Here is a 23274-nt window from a genome sequence, read left to right as displayed (position 1 = left end):
CAATAATGGTTTAAAACTGCTATAGCTAAGCTGACCTAGTCAAATGACAGAAGGGGCACTCTCAGAAAGGGAAAGATGTTTTGAATTCTGTTATGCTACCGGTAGCAATTACCTGGCTTAACAAGAGGTACAAGGTCACGCCAAACCGGTTTCCTTTGCAGTAGGATACTCTCCGATCCTGGATAAAAGAGTGAGGCTAAAGGATTAGATGGGGCTGCACAGTCAGTATTGAGCATTTCACACTTCTGTAGAGGTGGGACTTGTTTCTACGTTCCCTGTCGTGTTGCCTGCCATGACCTCTACCACTTCTTTATAATTGCTTTTTCTCAGAGGGTAAGATCCAGAGATGTTTTTTTTGTTTAAATTATTCTACCCATGATTGCCTAAGATAAAATGGCAAGTGTTTACTGGCATACGAAAGTTACTATAGAGGGTATGAAACCTCTCACTTCTACTCCAGTTTTTTTAAATAATCCTTGTGAAGGGGGCTTAAATGCAATTCCTTATACAACTATCCCTTAACATCTTCCAATAGGGTTTAATTTCTCAGTCAGGCATATATTCATACAAGGATGCCTGTGCCTACATCCTAAGAAAAAGCATCGAAGGAATCCCACAGTTACACTTAACTGTATGCTTTCCAACTTTTAAGGTGGTAAGAGTTCAGTTTTAAAGACTGTTTTTTTTTTAACAGTTTTATTTTTTAGTTCATGTGTCATAATATACATTTCAGGATTTTCTGCTGATATTGTATCATATATATTTGCAGTTTACAGCCCTGATTCCAAAGCTGGATAAAGTACACTCTCTTGCTAAAGTAGTTGAGCACTCCGAATTCTGTACTACTGTACTGGATGTGCTGAGACCTGGTGGCAGATTTGAGTCCTTTATTGTATTCCATGGACACTACACCAACGTCACTACTGTGCTTTTGTACAAATATTTATAATCATCTTGTGAAGTGTACAACCAATCTGCTTTTTTTTTTTTTTTGGATAAAAGCAGCTGAGAATCTGTCTCAGGAAAGTGCTTTCAAACCTGTCTTCAAAGGCTTAGTTTACTGAGGATACAGCTGTGCTCTCTTCCATGCCCAACATTTCTAGATATTATTTGTGCATATCAGAGAGCTATTGATTTCCCATTTAAAACACTCTCTTTTAAGGTTGGAGTGCACTCAAATGAGATGTCCTCTGGGGAAGATCAATGAACTAACTTCCTCATCATCAATGCCATAGCCTAAAAGGGCACAAAAATGTCCTGAGTAAGCCAGGTCTTCTACATACTCTAAGCTCAAGTTAGATGTATCATGTTAGCCGACAAGGTAATGGCTTTCTGTCATGCCATCATGTACTCCTATTTTCGCTTATAATCAAAACAGGCAAAAGCCAAGATAGGTGATGGTTTGTGGATGTCCAAAGGTTGGACACTTGTCCTTGTGCAAGCAGCAATTGAAGTCTTTGTGACTACGCCTCCATTTCTTTTCAAAAACAAGACAGATGGATCCTTTCTATTAGTCTGCTCAATAAAAATGGTCCAAATATCCTCTGGAGAACCCTCCCACCACAGGCTCTTGGGGTCCAGCGTCCATTTGTGGTGCAGTAATTTCCAGCTCAGAAGTCTAGCTTATTATTTATTTTATTTATTTATTTATCAATTAATCAATGGAACTGGAGAAACCATGCGGTCAAACTTGATGTCTGACAGTCCAGATGAGTCACACCTATTGGGTAAGACAGGATTGTCTAGAGTTGGATCCAGAATCTAGGGCAGGTGTAGAAGATGAGGCCAAAACAAGGGAAACCAGATCTGATGAGTCCAGTAAGAAGCAATGAAGATAACTGTGCTCTTCAACTGAGATGCTTTCTGGAGAAATTTGGGAATGAGAGGTAACGGGGGATAGCCATATCAGATACCAGAGGGCCAATCATAAAATAGGGCAAAGAACCTGCTGCACTTGTTGTTGCAGGGAGAAGCGAAAAGATTGCAACATGTCGGGGCCCATTGATGGGAAATCAACTCTGCCACATTTATGCTGAGAGACCACTCGTGAGCCATTAGAATAGACCTGCTTAACTTGTCTGCAATCATGTTGGACTTTCCTAGGATGTGCGCTGCTAACAGAAAGTAATTAGATGAGACTGTCCACTGCCATACTCTCATACCTTCTCAGCAAAGAGGGTAAGATCTGTTTCCCCCTTGTTTGTTGATATACCAGACCACTAACATATTGTCTGTCTGAATCACAATAGTCATAGTTGTGAGAGCATATTGAAAGGTCTGCAATGCTAGGAGGACAGCTCTCATCTCCAGGACACTATGTGTTTTCGACCATCCTTCCCAAGAAGTACCTCCCCACTTGATCTGACAGATGTCTCTGGTCACAGTGGCCTTGGGTTGAAGAAAGACAAAGGGATTGCCTTCTTGCATTTGGTTGGAGTGGATCCACCAGAGAAGATAATTCTTGCAAGCTTGTGTTATCTTGACTGGACTGGATAATGGTTGTTGGAGGACAGACCATTGAGTTGCGAGTGTCCACTGAAGGATTCTCATATGGAACCTTGCCAGTGGTACCAGAATGATTGCCACTGACATGGACCCCAATGCTTGAAATATCAGACGGGCTGAAAGAGAAGAATTCTGATTGATCTTTATGACCTGGAACCCTGGAAGTGAATTGTTTAAACCTGAGAAAGAGGGAAAGAAGCTATTTGAGTGACTGTATTGAAAAAAGCATGGATGAATTCCAGAGTTTGAGTTAGACTGAGTCAAGATTTTTTGCTACTGATGGATATCCCCAAATGAGAACACAGATGGAGTAAGTAGTCTCTTGCTTGAATTAGTTGATGCCTGGTTGGAGCTGTCAGGAGCCAGTAATCCAGATAAGGAAACACCCGGAATCCCGCAGTCTCAAGTGAGCTGCAACTACTGCCATGCACTTGGTAAACACCCTGGGGGCTGTGGTGAGACCAAAGGGCAGTGCTCTGAATTGATAATGACTGGCTCCCAGATGGAATCGTAGATATCTTCTGGAGCATCTGTTCATTTTGATGTAATAGTACGCATCCTGAAGATCTATCAAGTACATCAAGTCACGCTTGTGCAGAAAAGGCAGAATAGACTGAATCATGACCATCCAAAACTTTGTATGCTGAAATGATAGATTTAGTTTGCTGAGATCCAACATTGGTCTGTATTCCCCTGTCTTTTTTGGCAATAAAAAGAATCTTGAAAAAGTTCCAGACTCACTCTCTCTCTGGTCTGGGGGGTCCTCTTGGATGACTATTTTTCTAGCAGCTTCTTTACTTCTAGTGCTGTTGCATCCCTCTGACTGGGTGGAACATCAGGAGTTTTGTGGAATTTAACAGGGGTGGATGGGAAAATGGGATAATATAACCTCTGGATATAATCCTCTGCACCCATGAATCTTTTGTAATTTCTAACTAGGCTCTCTGGTGCAGGGATATATGACCACTAACTGCCTCCAGAGATGGACAGTCAGGTCTCCTTTCAGGCACGCTGAAAGGATCTGTCAGACAGACTGTCCCTTTGCATCCTGATTCTGCAGAGCACCTCTAGGGAAGGCAACTTCCATTTGAGTTCCCCTCGCTTCCCCTGGGGGAATTGTCTCTACATGGATCTTGGAAGGGACCCTGGGATATCCTGAATGACATTTTTCTTCCAACTTGTTGGTTCCTAGAAAAAGTCCATTGAGGAGTCAAAAAAACATATGCCCACAGCAGACAGGGATTTCCCTTCCTGCTCACACCTGGAGAGTGTGTCTTTCATTTTGGGGCCAAACACGGATGTTCTGTCAAAGGGAGCATTGACAAAAACAAATTTGAAAGGTTTAAAAAAATCACATACGTGCATCCAGGCATGTCTCCTAAAGGAAATGCCTGAATCTACCGCCCTTGAGGCACTTTCAGTCACATGGGAGATGAGCCTTATGGCCACATTTGAAATAGACTGTATTGTAGCCAACTGTGAGGAAATTGTACTCTCTACCTCGGAGGATACAGTCACAGACAGAAATATGGAAAGTTCTTTGATCAAATCCCTCTGAACTCTCGTGAAATGTGCCAAATAGCTCAGCGACCTAAGGACAAAGGTCATTCAACCATAGATATGTTTCCCAAACCTGTCCAGCACCCTATACCCCTGCTAGGGAGGGGGGAGAGATGAACTTTGCCAGCTCCTTTCTAGTGGCCACCTCCATGACCGTGGCATCAATGGGTACTCCTTTACTCCAGTGTGGTCTATCTTTAGGTAGTGCCAGGATCCTGTCTGGTCTCTTAGGGATTGGCTCAGTTGTGTCTGGTTCCTTCCATGCTCCTCAAGAGACTAACTCTATAAGCTCATTGGTGGGCAGAGTCACCCGGGAGGCAGACGGGTCAGTCCTGAAAGCCTTCAGAAACACTGATTCCTCTTGGGAAGGATTATCGGGGAACCAGCCACCCCTTTGTTTTAGGAGTTCTAAGATGTCTCTAAATGAGATATCATCGGGTAGTGATTTGGGGGACCCTTCCCCTTCATCAAAATCAGTGACCTCAGTGACAAGACTCTTGTGGAGAGTCCAAGTGCTTCCTTTTGCACATCCTCTTCCAGGAGACCTCCTAAGTGAGGTGCTGCAGGGAGGTATCAGAAGAGATAACGATACACTGTGGGGTGGACTGGAAACTAGTTCAGGCTGGCTGTCCCAGTGGACTGGATGGCTGAGACTCTGGATGCAAAATCAAATGGGATTCGGGATGTCGAAGTTGAGGAGAGTAAAGGTCTGAACTCTAGGTAAAGATAAAGCACTTTACTACCTCAAAAGCAGAGTACCTGGAAGAAACAAACAGACTGATCTGACAAGGCAGGCTTAAGGATCGTTGGCTCCCACCCAAGGATGGAGTCAGAGACGAGTTAACACCGATGTTCCAAGATGAAGAGATGGCACCAACAACTTTGGAGTTGAATCCAACACACTGGAGCAAGCACCAATACTTCATCTCTTAAGTACTCAGGGATGGGCAGCTCAGAGGCACCATCGGAGTCGAAGATGCCAATATCTTTGGATCTGAGGAAGAGGACTCCAAGGCTTTTGCATTCAACAGCTTTGAAACTGAAGCATGGATCAGAGAAAGAGCTATTATTTAAGAAGTAGTACTAAGGAGGGTCTCTGGACCCAATAGGGTCAGAGCTGAAAGGATTCCCATTTGTATTTGTGTACTGAGGAACTTTCTCATCATCCTATCCACACCTGCCTTGGATAGACTCCTGGAAGGCCAAAGGGAGGAAGCCATGGATGAGGGTCTTGAGTGGCGACAGGGAGACTACTCCAGAGAAGGCAATGGGAACAAAGTGGCAACAGTAGTTCAGAAGAATGGGTCTGGGGTGATTTGCCAGATCTTGACTTTAGATCCAATGCACTCAGATCTGACTTTTTTGTTTGTTTAAAAGGCAGCTCCAAGGATGGATCCGAAGTAGAAGCCAATGTATGTTCGGGAGAGCTCTTACTAGATTCTTTAGGAAGGGAATGACCCTTTTTCTACAGTCACTTGGGGGTTTGAGTCCCAGAAGTAGTCGGTGAAGATTTTGAAGGCAGCAAGCTGCTAAGAATTACTTTCTTGTTCTTGTCACAGCGTGGAAGCTGAATCCCTTGCAAATGTCACAATCCAGACCTAAATGTCTTGGTTCTAGACATTAGATGCATTCAGAATGTGCATCAGAGTTTGGCATTTTCTGGCCACACACCACACATTTTTTAAAACCTGAAGACTTATCTGACATTTTTAAGTAAGGCAGATAGAATCTGAAAGGATGGAGAGAATTTTTAAATAGTTGAAAGGGGGAAGTAGGTGAATTTACCAATGATGGTAAGAGAGAGAGAGTACTATTACGTACAAAAAAGGGATAGAATACCAACTATGGTAATAAAATATTCTCAGAGTACAGAAAGAAGGTGAAGCTTACAAGTTGAGAAAAATGGTTAAAGGGAGGCAAAGACAATAAGTATAATAAGAATAATAAGTATAAGAAGTATAATAATAAGGGGTAGCAATAGAAACTAAACTTACAAACTTTCAAAAACCCACATGCTAGAGTTTGCGATCTACACCTGAACGTTATAGCAGCAAACAAGATCTGAGGTATGTGGGGAGCCTAAGGCATTATGGGTAAAGGCAGGCGCTTGAGAGTTCAAGTGTTCTGTGATCTGTAAGAAGCACATGAGTAGGATCTGAGGATCAGGTCTGAACACAACAGTTGAAGAATGAATGAACATGACAACCGGTCAAAGGTTACGTGCTTATCATAACACTATAACCAATGTTTATTTTTGCCCGATTCAACATTTGGGACAGATTTCCAAGCTGACAACAAAGGACCTGAGTGGTATCACTGAAGGACATTCCTGAGAAAGGTTGAACCAAAGAATGGTCAATCTCTAGACTGCACATACAATTTGTAATGAGAGAGAGAAATGTATGAACCACTGAACCAAGTTGCTGCTGCCGACAAATGTCATCAAAGGGAACTATTTTCATGAATTCTGCAGAGATGGCAATTGCTCTATTAGAATGAGCTGTTGATTTTGAGTGCAGAGACAAACCTCAATACAAAAGAAATGCAGTCTGAAAACCAACAAGAATTTGTAACTTTTGACACTTGGTTTCCCAATTTTGCTTTGGAAAAGAAGACAAACAGCTGATCTGATTTTCCTATATCTTTGGTACAGTGTAAGTAGGATCTGATCTGTCTGTGAACATCTAAGGTACGGAACATACGTTTGCCTTTGTTAGAGAACTGGCAAATAAATGGATTTATTCAAATTTGGTTCAGATGACACCTTTGCAGAAAGGTGGGATTTGTTCTCAATGACACTTTGTGGAAAACGAGAAAAGGTGGTTTGCATGACAGTATTTGTAATTCAGACATTTGTTTTGCAGATGTAATTGCAATTAGGAAAAACAGTTTTCAAAGAAAGATACTTAAGGTCAGCTGATGATGAGTTAATGACTGAAGTGAGACTGTGACATGCTATGGGGGGACCGGGTTTTGTATTGGAGACCTCAAGAAAAAAGATATTTTGAGGAAAGCTTTACATATTCTAAAAGAAGCAATGAAAGTGACATTATAAACTATGTGAAAAATTGAAATGGCAGCCCTTTGAACTCTGACGGTAGAAAAAGTTCTGAAAGAAATTCCAATATCAAGGGTAGGGGAACAGAAAAGGGGTGTAATCCTTTTGATAAGGCCCAAACAGAATATCTTCTCCACTTGCTTTTATAAGTAATTTTGGTTGACTGCTTTTGAGAAGAAGAAATGATGTGCACTACAAGAGGAGAGAGCATGGTATCTCTGGCTATCATTAAAATTGGAGAAACTATGAGGTTAACTTTAGGGTTTGTAGTTCTGGTACAGGCATCCTGGATGGATGAAAATTTCCACTGCCACTGTCTGTTTGGGAGACCACTTGTGAGGCAATAAGATCAACCTTCTCAATTTGTCTGCTAGTACATTCGACGTTCTAGGGATGTTGCTACCAGAAAAAAACGGGGAAGACAAGGCCCATTGCCAGACTTGCACGGACTCCCAGCAAAGTGAATATGATCTTGTTCTCCCTTATTTGCTGATGTACTATACCACTGACATATTGTCCACTTGGATGGATATCATACTCTTGGGTAGGTAGCCTGAAATGCCTGCAATATTAGGAGGACCACTCTCATCTCCAAGATACTGATGTGAAGTTTGGCCTCTGCAGGTGACCAAGTACCTTGAACCGTTTTCCCATCGAAATACCTCTCCCATCACAAAAGGAAGCATCCATGGTAATTGTGGCCTGGGTCATTGGTGGATAAAATGCTGTCCCTCCTCTAACTGATAGAAAGGTTATCCATCACATTAGATGGTTCCTGCATACCTGAGTGAGAAATTCTAGCATGAAGGGAATGAAGATTCTGTGACCACTGGACTGAGTCCACTGTAACACTCTCATGTGATATCTCATTAGTGGAACTAAAGGGATGGTAAAGGCCATCAGATTTAATAATGAAGAATCAGTCTTTCTAGTGGACGTGGATGCTATATTACCTGAGAAGCCACCAGTCTTAATTGCAACACTCTTGCTGTTTGGCAATTTGTTGAACTGTGTTGATATGAAATCTTATGAACACTATTTGCTGAGTAGAAGGCAGCTGGCGTTTTGCATGACTGATTATTATCCCTAACTGGTATGCAAAACGGAGATGTGATGTTTGATGTTGTAGCAGTAGATCCCTGGAAGTAGCAGTTAGCAGCCAACTGTCTAGATAAGGGAAGACTTGGATCTCCTGAAGTTGAAGATGAGCTGGACCACTGCCATGACCTTGGTGAACACCTGGAGGGCTGTGGTGAGAACAAATGGCAGTGCTCTGAATTGGTAATGACTGGCTCCCAGCTGGAAATGAATAGATCTCCTGGATTGTCTTTGACTCTCTATATAAGAATAGGCATTCTGGAAATCTATAGTGCACATCCAATTGTCCTTCCTCAACAGAAGAAGGATGGATTGTACAGTGACCATCTGGAATTTCATCTATTTGACAAACTGACTGAGGCGGTTGAGGTCCAATATTGGCCTGAGGTCCCCTGTTTTCTTTGGAACTAAAAAGAACCTGGAATAGACTCTGGATTCTAACTAGTCTGGAGAGACCTACTGGCTGACTCTTTTTTCTAGAAACTTTGAAACTTCTGTTACTGCAGATTTGAACTGATACGGAAGAATATCAGAAATTCTTGATCTCTTCTTTGGAGGACACAAAAGGGAATGGCATAGCCTCTGTTGATTATCCTTAACACTCAGGAATCTGAAATAATGTTTTGTCAGGCTTGAGGGTGCAATATTAAATGCCCCCTGACTGCCTCTAGAGTGTGGCATCCAGATTACCTCCCTCCTTCCCCTTCCAAATTGCAGTATATAAACTTCTGGTGCTCGGACAAGCCTTGACCAAGACCCTGTCTGCTTTTGGTGACATCATCCATAATGACAGGTTTAGTAAAATACTGACCTTTTTCTACAGGAATTATTGTACTTTTCAAGTGCACTTCTTTATACTTAACAAGAGTTAGCAACTCAGTCTAAGGTAAATTACATAGAAGGAGGTAATTATGGGTAATAGAGGAGTAAGAGACTTGGATCCAAGGCTCTGGAAGAAGGTGCCAAGGTCGGATCCGATAGCCCAAATGTTGAAATGTGTGAAAATAGACAGCATCAGCTCTAGTAATACATGCAAAAAAAAAAAAAAAAAGAAAAAGAAATACTAAATCAAAAATGGAAAGAATCACTTCTGCAGGGGGGCACAGCCACCTTCACATCCACAGCCCTTTATACACACTAATTTCACGTTCATACAATCACAGATAACAGAGCAAACTCAAAAGGAATGAAAAACTGTTCTCACTTATGTATGTATGTAGCATTGAGGTGGTAAATACCAAATACTGAAACTATAACTGCAGTTCACAAATTAAACAATGACAGGAACTTTGCTGCAACCTGATACCCAATCTCACGGCCATGAAAATAAAAAACAATGGTACCATACACATTAAATCGCACAGCAACAAAAATCACTAGTAAAAAATTGTGATACTTGCTGCAAAAGCAGTGGGCCAGTATACTACTGGGATGGCAAAAAGGCAACAAAAGTACATGCTTATTTAAGAATGTTTCACATCCACCTGATTAAACTAAAAAAGTTTAAGAAGATTTTGTTTTATTTTTATTTTATTTTATTTTACATGTGTTTACTGGGAAAGTCCAACTGGACACATGTTCAATTTCAGTGGAGGCCCGGGGAGAAAAGCTCCACATGAAATAAACAAAGACATTCAGACATCACTTGTATAAGTGGCCTAGCAACAGGTAGTTTACATAAAGTTAGTTTACATATATACAGATTGCATGCAAGTATCATAAATTCAGTAGTCTTTAGTCTTTATGGATATTACATTTGTAAGATTGTATTTTAATCTACTATACTCTATATATTAAGATGTGACCTCACTTTACCAACTCATCAAAACAGCACTATGTCTCCAACATGCAGCATTACCATGATATTAAAATACAGTGTTTGTACCTGCATGTGAATTCAAGTTCACGATGTGGCAAACAATCCAGTGTGTTTTGGTCTTCCTGGCATCAAACATGGGTATGCAACATGTTTACTCACTGCTAAGCAAGTCTGGCAGCTCAGTGTGAAGTAACAGCAAGATAGGAGACTCACAAATGTTGTGGTTGGCATGAAACTGAGACATCCAATGTAAGGGAAACCAGCATAGCTATACAAGCCAATAACACTAAAGGAGTTCTAACTATCCAAGCCTTCAACGACACATACGGAGGAAAAGGGTGAGATGGAGCAAAGATAAACTAGTCCAAAGTTAGCATGCAGGTCTAACTAGGTTCATAAGTTCATAGGTGTTTACTAGGCTAACGACTACAAAGCCCCTTTTAAGTCTAGCCATGCATCCCAAATCTCTGACAAGTTCTGGTACCCTTGATAAGTGTAAGAAGGGGTTTAGGAGATGAAACATTTATGAGCGGGGCCTGGCGGATGAAACATTTACAGATTGTCTGTGTCCATTAGAAACATAGGTGCCAAACCACGGATGAATTTCCTGTTCCCCATCCACTTGTCCAAGTTACTCCTGTATTGGTTTAGGAACGAACTCTGCTTCACACAGATGGGGAGCCTGTTCCAAAGACGGGGTAGTCTCTGGGATACATACCTGTCTCTCTAGCAGGTCCTATTTATATCACAGGCAAGGTTTACGTCTTTAGAACAGGTAATTCTGGTACTGTTCGTTTTTCTGATATGCAGGAGGTCCACCAAAATGGGGTCTGACAATGCCCTGTATGCCAGCTCCATCAAAGTGGGGTCTGACAATGCCCTGTATGCCAGGCATAGATCTCCTTCAACAGCCTGTAGGATACAGAATACAAGAGATAGGGCCTTTAAGTAGTCTGCATAGGACATTTTACTTATGCCCGGTATTCTCTTAGTGAGGACCTCTGTGGACATTCCATTTGTTGGATATGCCTGTTAAGGTACATACCAAAGGGGGCACTGTATTCAATGATAGGTCTGATGAATGCCAAATACAGTGGAACAATGACTTCCTTGGACCTAGATGTCATACCTCTGTTTATAAGTTGTGTAACACAGAATGATTTCCTCACTACTGTAGACATGTGATGGTCAAAGGCTAGATTACTGTTTATGTGTGCCCCAAGTCCTTGACTACAGGGTCAACACTAAGGGGTGTGTTGTCATATGATAGTTACCAAGGATGGATAACTTCCTGAAGGATACTACCATGCGTTTCTTGGCATTTAGTTTTAGTCCATGGTGCTGACACCAGTTGTTTGTGTCAGCCCTTCCTGGAGAACATTTGGGTCAGTGTGGGATTCAATGACAGCTCCTACTTTGCAATCATCTGCAATTTTAGTCAGCCAGAGACCACTGACATTGGTCTTAACTTCAGAGAAGTAAATGCCAAAAAGGAGTGGTCCAAGGACTGATCCCTGAGGGACTACACTTGTGACTAGCCTCTTTGTAGAGGTGAACTCCTCAATTTTAACTTCCTGGGTCCTGTCTGTGAGCCAGCTGGCTATTCATTGGGTGACATATGTGTTTGTACCTAACTTCTAGAGTTTGTCAACAATCTCTGACTGCGGTATTGTGCCAAATGCTTTGGCCAGGTCAAGGTAAGTAGAGTGAATCATTTTGCCCTCATTCACTGCTTTGGTGACCTTCTCAAAGAAGTCCACCAGGTTGAGTAGGCATGACCTGCCCTTCATAATACCAAACTGGGTTGAGTCCAATGTCTGGAGGTTTACTGTATCACTATTGATTATTTGCATGATAATTCTTTCAATGGCTTTACATATACGACTAGTGAGACTTATGGGTCTGTAGTTTCTTGGGTATATGGATGGCCCACCTTTGTGCAGAGGGATGACTGTTGCTGTTCACAATTTATGAGGCATGAAACTTGTTTGGAAGCTAGAGTTGAATAGCAATTCCAGATGGCCTGATAGGTCATGTATTATGCTATTTAGAAGGCATCATTTGATATTGTCTGGGCTCACTGATGCAGTAATCTTGGCCTTAGAACATTAAGTACCTGTTCCCTAGTGATAGAAGGGAGAATTATATTTGATGGTATTTCCAAATGGAAGGTTGAGAGGGAAAGAGGGGTAGAGTTGGAGATTAATTTGTTGGCCAGTAGGTTTGCTATATTTTCTGTCTCAGTATAGGTTGTTTCATTTACAATGAGCTCTGCACACAACTGTGTATGGTCTTTGAGGTTGTGGACATATCTAGAGAAAGCCTTGTGGTTGTACTTGGTCTGGGAGGCCAAATTTACCTCAAAGTTGCCTTTGTTAGACTATTTGTCCTCTGAGTTGTTTGCTTAGTTAGATGAGAGTGCTTTTATCCTGCTGGGTGCTACACCTCCTAATTTTTGCCATAATTTTCTTCCTTCTGTTATACAACCTAGTGATTTTGTGATCCCACCAGGGTGGCTTGTTTTATGAGTTAGTTCTGTACTTTTTTGTGGTGGGTACAGCTGCCTCTATGCAGCTATTAACATGCGTGTATCGGGTTTTTGTCAATAGTACTGCATACGCAGCAGTGTTCTCAGGGTTTATGGGGGCTTCAGATTTGGCCAGGTTATCACCTAATAGCAGGACGTTAGACTTAGAATAGTTCCTGAATATTCTAGGGTTAGCTGGGGGTCCAGGTTTTATTTTTACTTCAAAGGAAACCATTCTGTGGTCTGACCATACCACTACTGCATCACAAGCAGACAGCTCTGTACCATCAGAAATAATGGTAAATATACTTGTTGCATATTTTTCTTCTTTGTTTCCAGAACTTGCATAAAAAGTTCAAATTTCATCTAGATTATCCCCATTCAAGGTGATTTTCTTCGGTGGAAGTTGATGTTGTACAGACTTGTATTTACAGCAATGCATGTCATGGGTTAACAGTTTTCCAGAAAACAGGACGTTGCTGCAGCATCGGCCTGACCACAAAAGCAGAGCTGTAACTGAGGTTGGGTGAAGGGGGAAGATGCCTCAAGCAGAAGTTGTTAGGGGGCACAAGCAGCAGCTGACGATGGGGCACAATGTAGTACTGGCATACATATATGAAGCAGTGGATGATATTGTGGATTCTTTAATGAAGGTAATAAAACCAATACCACACCTGTGAAGAACAGGTGCATGGCCAAAAAGAAGCAGGACTCAAAACAACAACAGCCAGCACTCCAATTTCAGCTTCTTTATTATATCATGCCATGTAATACCACTTCAGTTCAAACAACAGACCAGTTTTGGCTGCTAAGCCTTCTTCTGTGCAATAATCATGCATTTCTCCACCTCTTTCTTTAAATAGCATGTAAACACATCCCACAAACCAACCGCAAATGTTCATTAAGACCCAGGGAAAAAGGTGCTCCCAACTGAATAATCCATTTTTTTCTCTTTTTTATCTAAAATATTATGCCAACTTGCTTTATCTTTATTATTAAACATTATTCTATCTATAATAACAAACCTAAAGTGAGCTGTTGGATGTTTGACAGTGTGTTTATATAGGGCATTGGATTGACAAGCACATCTGACATCACTGAGATGTTCAGAAATGCGCAACTTAAACAGACGAGAAGTTTGCCCTACATAAAAAGCCTGACAAGTACATGAGGCTAACTAAATAACCCAGTCAGATTCATTGCACCATACACCCGAATATTAAACACCCGCAAGGTATTATGAGAAGTAAAAAGCTGTGTAGTACCTACAAATTTACAAAATCTACAGTGGTGACAGGGCTGACACCCCGCCAAAAATTTTCCATGCAAAGTAGTTTGTTGAGCTCCAGTGATGTTGCAATGAAACCTCTTATAATGATTCAGCCAACTAGCCAAGGTCCTACCCCTCCTATAAGAAAAAGGCATTTCGAAGGAATCAAATCTCTCAATGAATCATTAGAACTGAGGATCCCCCAATATTTATTTATTGAGTCAATCAAAACTGAAATATTACTACCATAAATGGTAACTAACCTCAGCGGGTTAACCATAGTCACCCTTCTGTTTTTATATTTCAATAAATCTGCTCTATCCAAACTTCTGGCATAATTGCTAAATTTGATAACATCCTGATATTTATACCCTTTGTTACAAAACCTACTGACCAACTGTTGAGCATGTAAACAATTCATCAGAAGAACAAATCCTACAAGGCGTCATGAATTGGACCTTAGGGATGTTCTTAACAATGTATCTAGGAAGACAACTACTGGCATGTACCAAGGTATTAACTTGAGGCCGTTTCCTATAAACCTGACTCACTAAGGTGCCATCCTGCTCTACATGAATTTCAACATCCAGAAAGGTAATTTATGTGGTATTAAAATTAAGTGTAAAGTGTATACCCCACTTGTTATCATTAAGATAAGTAACAAATTCTCTTAATTAATCCACCTCTGAGCACAGTAAGATTGTGCACAGGATCATAAATAAGCTGTTCCTCAATATAGCCCATAAACAGGTCTGCAAAAATGGGAGCAAATGATGCCAAAGCTCTTCTCCTATTGGATTGGACCTTTAAAATTGAGTTTGTCCAATACATCGTTAGCATCAGTTTTAAACATTTTCCTTTGGAAAAACTTCAGGTATCTGCAGCTTTATTTTCTTTGCCTGGTACCTTTTATGTAGTGTGCATTTATATTGTTATGGCAGCTTCTTTTTGAATTAATATATCAATGCTGGGTGAAGAAATTTGGTTGCTTTTATCTAAATAAATTGTGCTACACCTCAACAAATTGGTTTGAATGTTTCCCAAACAGATTTAGAGCTATGTAACCTGAACCTCTCAAGCATATTTTATGGAGTTGGCTTATTACTGAAAAATATCTAACAGAGGCCAAGACGCTGTCACAGACACTACGGTCACAACAAATAACGCTTCTCCAGCAGATATATATTATTTTTTCGCTCTCTCTTATCCTGCCTACAGAAGCTGCAAAAAAGCAAGTCATACTGCTACTGTGTTGCACACCATTTGTATAAAAATATCCCATCACTATATGTGTGTATATATATATATATATATATATATATATATATATATATATACATATATATATATGTTTATGTGTGTGTTTGTGTGTACATTTACATCAATATCTATATCTATGTATGTATATAGATCTATGTCAGAAGATCGAACGGCCAGGTTATCAAAATCGAGAAGATCGGATTTTGGAACGCTGAACTGGCATTACAAAAAAACAGTGTTTTTGCAAGGGTGCAATCCCCCCTGCGCCCCCCTACATCTCCTGCCTATTATATTTATCAACTCTTGAGATCACTCCACATTGAGGAAAGGGCAGACATCCAACCCCAAAAAAAATACTGGCTTCCTGAGCCACAGGAGAAGCCGGTTTGACATTCTGAGATTCGATCTTCTCAGTTTCGATAATCAGGCAGTTCAATCTTTTGACTGGGTCCCATATATATATATGTGTGTGTGTGTGTGTGTGTGTGTGTGTGTGTGTGTGTATATAAAATTATATTTTATATATATATATATATATATATATATATATATATATATATATATATATATATATACACATATATATGTACATGTATATATATATATATATATATATATATATATATATATATATATATATATATGGGTTCACTTTATAATTTCGAAATACTGAAATACCGAATTTCAGTATTTCAAAATCATAAAGTCGAAAACTGAAAATCGCGAAAGTGCATAATTGCAAATTCGAATATCCTGAATTTGCAGTTATGGCTTACTGTACGTGACATGCAGTGTTGGGAGTATACCGTGTATGGATGTAGGTGCAATTGAAGGTGAGTGTTTTGTAAGGGTTATGTGTGGGAGTTTGAGTGTGTCTGAATGTGTGGATGTATGTATATGTGTGATGTTTGTGTGTGTGAGGGACTGTGAAATGTATGCGTGTGTGTTTCTTTTTTGTGTCTGTGCGATCGCGGAGTTAGTATATATAAGTGTGCGTGTGTGTGTGGGAGGGGGTGCAGCCCCCCACATGGGGGGTGCCGGGGGGCTTGCCCCTCTGCTTACATGTAGTGTAGGTTTGTTTGTGTTTGTTTGTGTTTTGTTTGTTGTAGTGTGGGTTGGACGATGCATGTGTTGTGTGGTGTATGGTTTGTCTGTGTTTGTGATTGTGTGCTTTCGGGATTATGGATGTTCAACTTTATGATTTCGAAATACTAAAATTTGGTATTTCAGTATTTTGAAATTATAAAGTGAATCCACACATATATATATATATATATATATATATATATATATATATATATATATATATATATATATATATATATATATATATATATATACACACACACACACACACACACACACACATATATCTCTAATCTATATCTAATACATATACACATATACATATGTGTGTGTGTGTGTGTGTGTGTGTGTGTGTGTGTGTGTGTGTGTGTGTGTATATATATATATATATATATATATATATATATATATATATCTATATACATGTATGCATTATTTATTTATCTTTTGTTGACTGGGTTGGATGGCCAGGGCATCGGGGAACGAACTTCTAGTCTTTTCAATAGGTAATGTAGGATCTTTTACATTAATCTGAGCTACCACCAACTCAAACAAATGGGATCTATATATATATATATATATATATATATATATATATATATATATATGTACAGATATATAGCTACAGATATATATATATATACACACACATATATATATATATATATATATATATATACACACACACACACACATATATATATATATATATATATATATATATACACACACACACACACATACATAAATAGATTCTATTCTTGTGTTAATAAAGTTTTTTTTCTAGTTTGCTGACATCATTAAATTTCCATAAAAAAAAAAAAATCAAGTGATATGGCAACAAATATTTTTGTTATCTGTGACTTACAAACCCTGTCCTAGAGATACTTGAATGAGTGGGAGACCCACAAAACATGCCCCTTTGACGTTCACTCTCCCCAGGAAGTCCACTGCCTGCTACCGCTTGTATTTTGCTTGGTGGGTGCTTATTTCTTGGTTTTTATATTGCACTCAAAGTTGCCAGGAAGAGAGAGCTACCAATGGCTGCTCATAGCCACCTTCCCACATTAAGTTGCAATCATATTATATATATATATATATATATATATATATATATATATATATGTATATATATATATATATATAAGCAAGCATACACACACACACACACACACACACACACACACACAGATATATAGATGTTTACATTATCTGAAACATATATATCTATACATGTGTGTGTGTGTGTGTGTGTGTGTGTGTGTGTGTATAAATGGATCTAGTTTATAACATCGAAATACCAAAATCGTGAATTCCATAATACCGGGATGACAATACCAAAGAATGATAAGACTGAAACTTTGTAATACTGACTTTTAACGTGCCGAAACTAACTTCATGTTTTTTTTTTACATTTTTGCAGGGGGGGGTGGGAGCAAGCCTCTCTGCACCACCGACACCCCCCTTTGCAAATTAAATATTCCAACTCCGAGACTGCACTACATTTACAAAAATGCATGTACAGGATCGCCCATTATTGTCCACAAAACATTGCCGATAGTGCCTGGGTCATCATCCATAATGTCAGCCATTTTGAACAGGTATGTATTACAAATCCTTAAAGTGACAGACCTAAATTTATATTGATCTTAGCAATAATTCTTCTAGTTTGCCATTAACTTAGCTTCGGTGTGTTAAAAGGCGGTATTATAAAGTTTCTGTGTTATCATTCTTTGGCATGGTCGTCTCGGTATTATGGAATTAGCAATTTTGGTATTTCAATGTTATAAAGTAGATCCATATACAGATATATATATATATATATATATATATATAGCTATATATGTGTGTGTGTGTGTGTGTGTGTGTGTATGTATGTGTGTGTGTGTGTGTGTGTGTGTGTGTGTGTGTGTGTGTGTGTGTGTGTGTGTGTGAGTGTGTATGTATGGGTGTGTTTACTTAAGGCTATCATAAAACGTGCTCTACCTCCCTATGTATTCCTTTATGCTTCTATTCAACATCTACTTCTGCTTGCCACTCTTCCTCATTTCTTATTTTTCTAAACTCCCCTTTTAGCAAACAGTAGGTATCCAGCTGACTGGAAACTACACTACAGGTGTTTACAATGTGCTAAAGCTAATTGCTATATGGCAGTTCCCAACAATGTACTAAGCCACACCACCTGCTGCTCAGCAGTTCTGCAAATTTCACTACAGCCAGTGTTGGTCTCATCTGCGTACAAGTTTCTCTGCTTGGATGAATGAGTTCAGCCTGCACTACTCAGCTTTCCACAATGGTTGAGAGTCATGCGTTTAGATGCCAAGTATGTCCCCTTATAGTTATTGGGGGCTTCTTATGCTGCAATTTATCTCACTGCTATGTTGCACAGCCCTTGATCTAGTGAGCAGCACATCTTTATGGTTCCCTAGTTTGTGAGTCTAGCTGGTATGGTTTCCAAGAACTAGAAAGCAGATGTAAAAGTTTACAGAAAAATATAGGTTTGAGTTTTGCCTACAAAATACAGTATTACTGATGCAAAGTCTTGAAATGCACAGACCATCACTGCAGTGAAGAGTTTGTTGAACAATATCTCTGCTATACACTTTAAAATCCCACATACTGTTCACAGTATACCTAACTGGGTTATATTAATTCAATTATTTACTACTTGATTAATCCGAAAAATTGCTTAGGATTCTTAAGACGTACATGCTGCTAGTGGCACAACTTTCCTTACCTAGTCAGCGTGAATAAATTAAAGTGTTAATTTTTTAAAGGAGAGAATTTTTATCTGAAAAGGTACTGAACTCATTATATGAGAAGGGGTTTCTTTAGTCATTGGTACTAAAGCACAGAAACATAGTAGTTGCTTTAGTTCTCCTCTATGCATACATAAGCTGCTCCAGTATGATTTTTTTAACAGCTTGATCAGAGCAAGCTAAATTAAGTTCTAACAATGCAACTTAAGAAATGTTACTTATTGAAACTAAAGAGTGAAAACATACTTTACATTTACTGCTGAGAATTACTTTAAGGTTTCAATGCTAGAACAACATAATCAATGTCATAGTGGAAACACAGGATGCTAAATATCTAGAGATTCAGACATTAAGACAATGGGAAACTATGTGACAACGTACAGTCAGTCATCTGCTGATCAAATTTCAGGCAGCATCAGCTTCAGATTTGATTAAAAGAATGAGAGGAAATGTAGGTGGTACTACTTCTTGCAAAGGGAAAGGGGAGACCTGCTGTAGCCCCCCCCCCCCAAAAAAAAAATTATATACTTTTTTCTGATCATTAGATTTGAAGATTAGTCTTGTACCATCGATCAAAAGGCAGTTGCATAACTGCTCAGAATTGAAAAATACGTAAAGGATGAGCTACATGAATTAGCTAGAAATTTTCACTGGAACTGTTCTCTAAAGAAATGCGTAATTAACATGTACAATTCTGGACTAAAGAAACGAAGATCAGGGATGACTCCAGAGTTACTGGTATTTTCTTGCCACAGTTTGTTTGATTTACTAATTCATATGTTAGAAATCCTTAAATGAGCAAGTACATACACAGTTTACTATATTTCCTATTATCTACATCATCTACACCAGCTTAGACCATTTCATTTTATCATTAGTTCATATTGCATTCTTTCTCCCCATGACGAGTGATAAAAGCAAATTTAAATTTAATTCCTAGAATAAAAGCTACATAAGAAAATATGTTTCTCTCTAATTTCAGACTGAGAGAAAATTCCTAACAACTTAAGCCACTCTTTAGTCACATTTACATCAAGCAGAGATTTAATGATGCAAGCAACATAATATCTATTTCCTAGAAAACAGTCCTCTTACAACATGCACCAAATTACAAGCCATATCAGACATTTTCTAAGGAATTCTAAGTGAGGAGATGGGTCATGTAAAATATTAGTCTGTTATTTTCAGGGATCTGTATGCAACTACAGTCATTCAGGAAACCTTCTACATCCAGTGACAAAAACATCGCCTGAATTACATCCAGTGACAAATGTATCTCCTGAATTACATCCAGTGACAAATGTATCTCCTGAATTACATCCAGTGACAAATACATCTCCTGAACTACATCCAGTGACAAATTTATCTCCTGAATTACATCCAGTGACAAATGTATCTCCTAAATTACATCCAGTGACAAATGTATCTCCTGAATTTGAATGCCAGCATTCTCATTATTTTCATCTTTGTGCGCAAGCTCACATCACCCCCGTTATTTTGTCAGTGTAAAGAAAGAGGAGGGGCAGGGGAGAAATCGAGGATGGCTCAGCACTCGAAGATGACTTACTTTGTTATAAGTGTAATAAATATGGTAATAGCAGAGATCATGCTTAGAATCAATCTTATCCCATAACGCTAAGAAGATGCATAGCAGGGATTTTATTATATGCACCAAAAGCTCAATTGTAAGCAAAGTATACCTTCACACTGAGATGGCACTCTTGCACACAGACACAAACTCCCAGCTGCATGGTAGATAGCCTAGGTTTGAATATAGAGTCCTGGATATTGAAACTGCCAGCCATACAGGGATAGCACTCACCGGCCATGATAGCTCACCCATCCCAGAGAGATCATCAGTTTACAGGCAGATGAAGCAGTATCTGAAGTACGTTCCCTAAGGGAAACTACTGCACAACCCTACTGTAAGGAATATAATGAAGTAGCACTTAATATGTCAGATAGACAAACTGTCAACCCTCGAGATGTACTTACATACTCGAGCAATGTAGGAGTGATTTGTGAGATTATAAAAAAAAACTGGCCAGTTCTGATAACACATGAAATGATCAGAAGGGCACTAGGACCCACAATGAGTTTTTCGTTTCGCAATAATAAATCTTTAAAAAGAGAATTGTGCTATAAATATACCAAATGCAACAGTTTTCATTTGTCGAATCATACAAGTGCTTTTTTTCATGTTGATCAAGCATGCAAACATATTTTGACTACAAGCTCTATTGGACATCCCCTCTTTGTGCTATCAAATCCAGTCTGACTTTTATGCTGACTGCAGGAGTTTGAATCCGATTTATTATGCAAAATTTCAAGCACGCAGCCATATGTATGTAGGAAAAACAAGCCGGATGCTGAAAGACAGAATACTTCAACACGCTGGGGACATTCGCAAGAAAAAGCTTACAAATGCTTTAGCTAAACATGTATCTGATTCTGGCTCTGCTCACTGTTTTAGAGTGCACTGAACGTACCACTTGAGGAGGGGATATCAAAATCATTGCAGGTACAGGGAGATAGAGAGCGAGAGAGAGACAGAGACACAGACAGAGACACAGACAACAGAGACAGAAACAGAGGGAGAAAACCCAAAACAAACAAACAACCAAAAAAAAAAAAAAAAAAAAAAAAAAAAAAGACAACAAAACTGTAACAACAGACGGAGCAGAGAAATACAAAGAATAATTTCAATTAATCAATTGATGGTCAACGTTATATATACTGTGTTAATTGAATGTACTGATTGTCTGAAGAAGTCGAGAATCTGACGAAAACGCATACTGTCCGTTATCAGAGGATTAAGGCGTTTACATGTTTTTTCGTGGCTGGTGACAGCCTTGTCTGCTTGGTTTTGGAATAAAGAGCTTTGGCTGACTTCCTGGTGGCGATTGTTTCGTTTCGTGGTTGCCTTTTGACTCAGTTTCAGTTTGGTTGCATTTCCCTCTTTTGGTTTTATTGATATCAAAAACATTACTGAACGTGCTGAACTTAGGTGGATTATTTTATTAAAAGCAGATTCACCCCCTGGTTTGAATAATGTTTCTATCAAACCAGTCTTACAAGCACATGGCTCACGGCATTGACTTTATAATTTTTTTAGTATGGTCTTATGAATGGTTTTGCCCTATAACTTCCTGAGTAGCCATGTGACCTGACTGCTTTTTCTGATTGGGTAACTTGTACTTTTAAAAGTGCTACAGTTTGTATGGAGTACTATGGTCTGAAAAAACAGACTCCAGCCGTGAAAAAGCTTACCTTTTACTTGTTTGTTTTTTTATTGTTTTTCTATTAAAGTTTTATATGTGTTAGCTGTGGTGGTCGAGCTTGTTTTTTCCTGTTGGATTGTACTTTGTGCTAACTCGACCTTCATTCATCTGGTATACTTATGTTTGTTGTTCACTATTGGAATACTGCATGAGTTCAACAGCCAGTACTGTACATCAGTATACAAAGACTCAGTGGAAACAGCCTAGTCAAAGAATGAGTGCAGTTCAGCATCACAGTTATGCAGATGTGTGCACCTGCAACATCTCAGCTCAGTCAGTGAGAGGAAGAACACTGAAACATCACAAAAGTGCTTATTTCACAGAAGATGACAGTCAGTATTCTTGGTTTGGGGTGTGGGATTACATAAACCACATAAAAAAAAAAAAAAAAAAAAAAAGCAGGCGGCTCCTGTCCCCTTGAAGGGCATCAGAGAGGTGAGAGAGTCTTATACAGAAGCAGTTTACATTTAGGTGCCTATTATGTTACAGGTTACCAAATAACTCAGCTGAATAAGCCAAATGAAAATGATTCCATGCAAATGATGGCCCCTGCCCACAGCCTGAAAGACGTATCAAGCTACCTCATTCTCAGGAGACAGGATAATATGTATCCACTTATACTTAGCGTTGCAATGTAATGAAAGTCCATGGTATATACTAAATTATGTGAAAAGTCATATAAGATGCAGCCTTTCCCTTACTTCCATGATCTCTTACTGCTAAATAATGCAAGCTTGCAGTGCAGCATACAAATCCTACACATCTGAAATTGCACTAAAACAGAACTTCTCTTAGATCTTCTGAGAAGATGGTTTCTGCTAAATAATAAAGGTTGCTCTACATACCAGTTGTGAACCATCAGCTTCTGTACGGCTAGCAGAGCATTGTATCGAACTAGCTGGTCTTCATGATGCATGTGGTTCATCACAAGCTGTTTTCCACCCAACTGCTCAATGACCCTGAAGGACAGAAAAATACTGAAATCAGTGACAGTTTTGAGCGTGCTATACAATTTTATGTTAAGGAAACCCTTTTTTTAATTTTGCAACTT

General features: G+C 39.3%; 1 protein-coding gene across 1 annotated transcript in view; it reads right to left on the bottom strand.

Annotated features, from left to right (window-relative positions):
- The window catches only part of ATP6V1H (ATPase H+ transporting V1 subunit H), a gene marked incomplete in the record, with an annotated part of 1920819 nt that overhangs the window by 456254 nt on the left and 1441291 nt on the right, over positions 1 to 23274 (bottom strand). The window contains 1 exon segment of the mRNA XM_044065517.1: positions 23069 to 23182. Within this exon segment, the coding sequence (XP_043921452.1) occupies positions 23069 to 23182 (114 nt within the window).

The sequence above is a fragment of the Protopterus annectens genome, chromosome 3.part0 (assembly GCF_019279795.1).
Source record: "Protopterus annectens isolate FY-2018-M chromosome 3.part0, PAN1.0, whole genome shotgun sequence".
Taxonomy (NCBI): Eukaryota; Metazoa; Chordata; order Ceratodontiformes; family Protopteridae; genus Protopterus; species Protopterus annectens.
The sequence above is the reverse complement of the archived record's forward strand: the minus strand, read 5'-3'. Positions and strand labels throughout refer to the sequence as shown.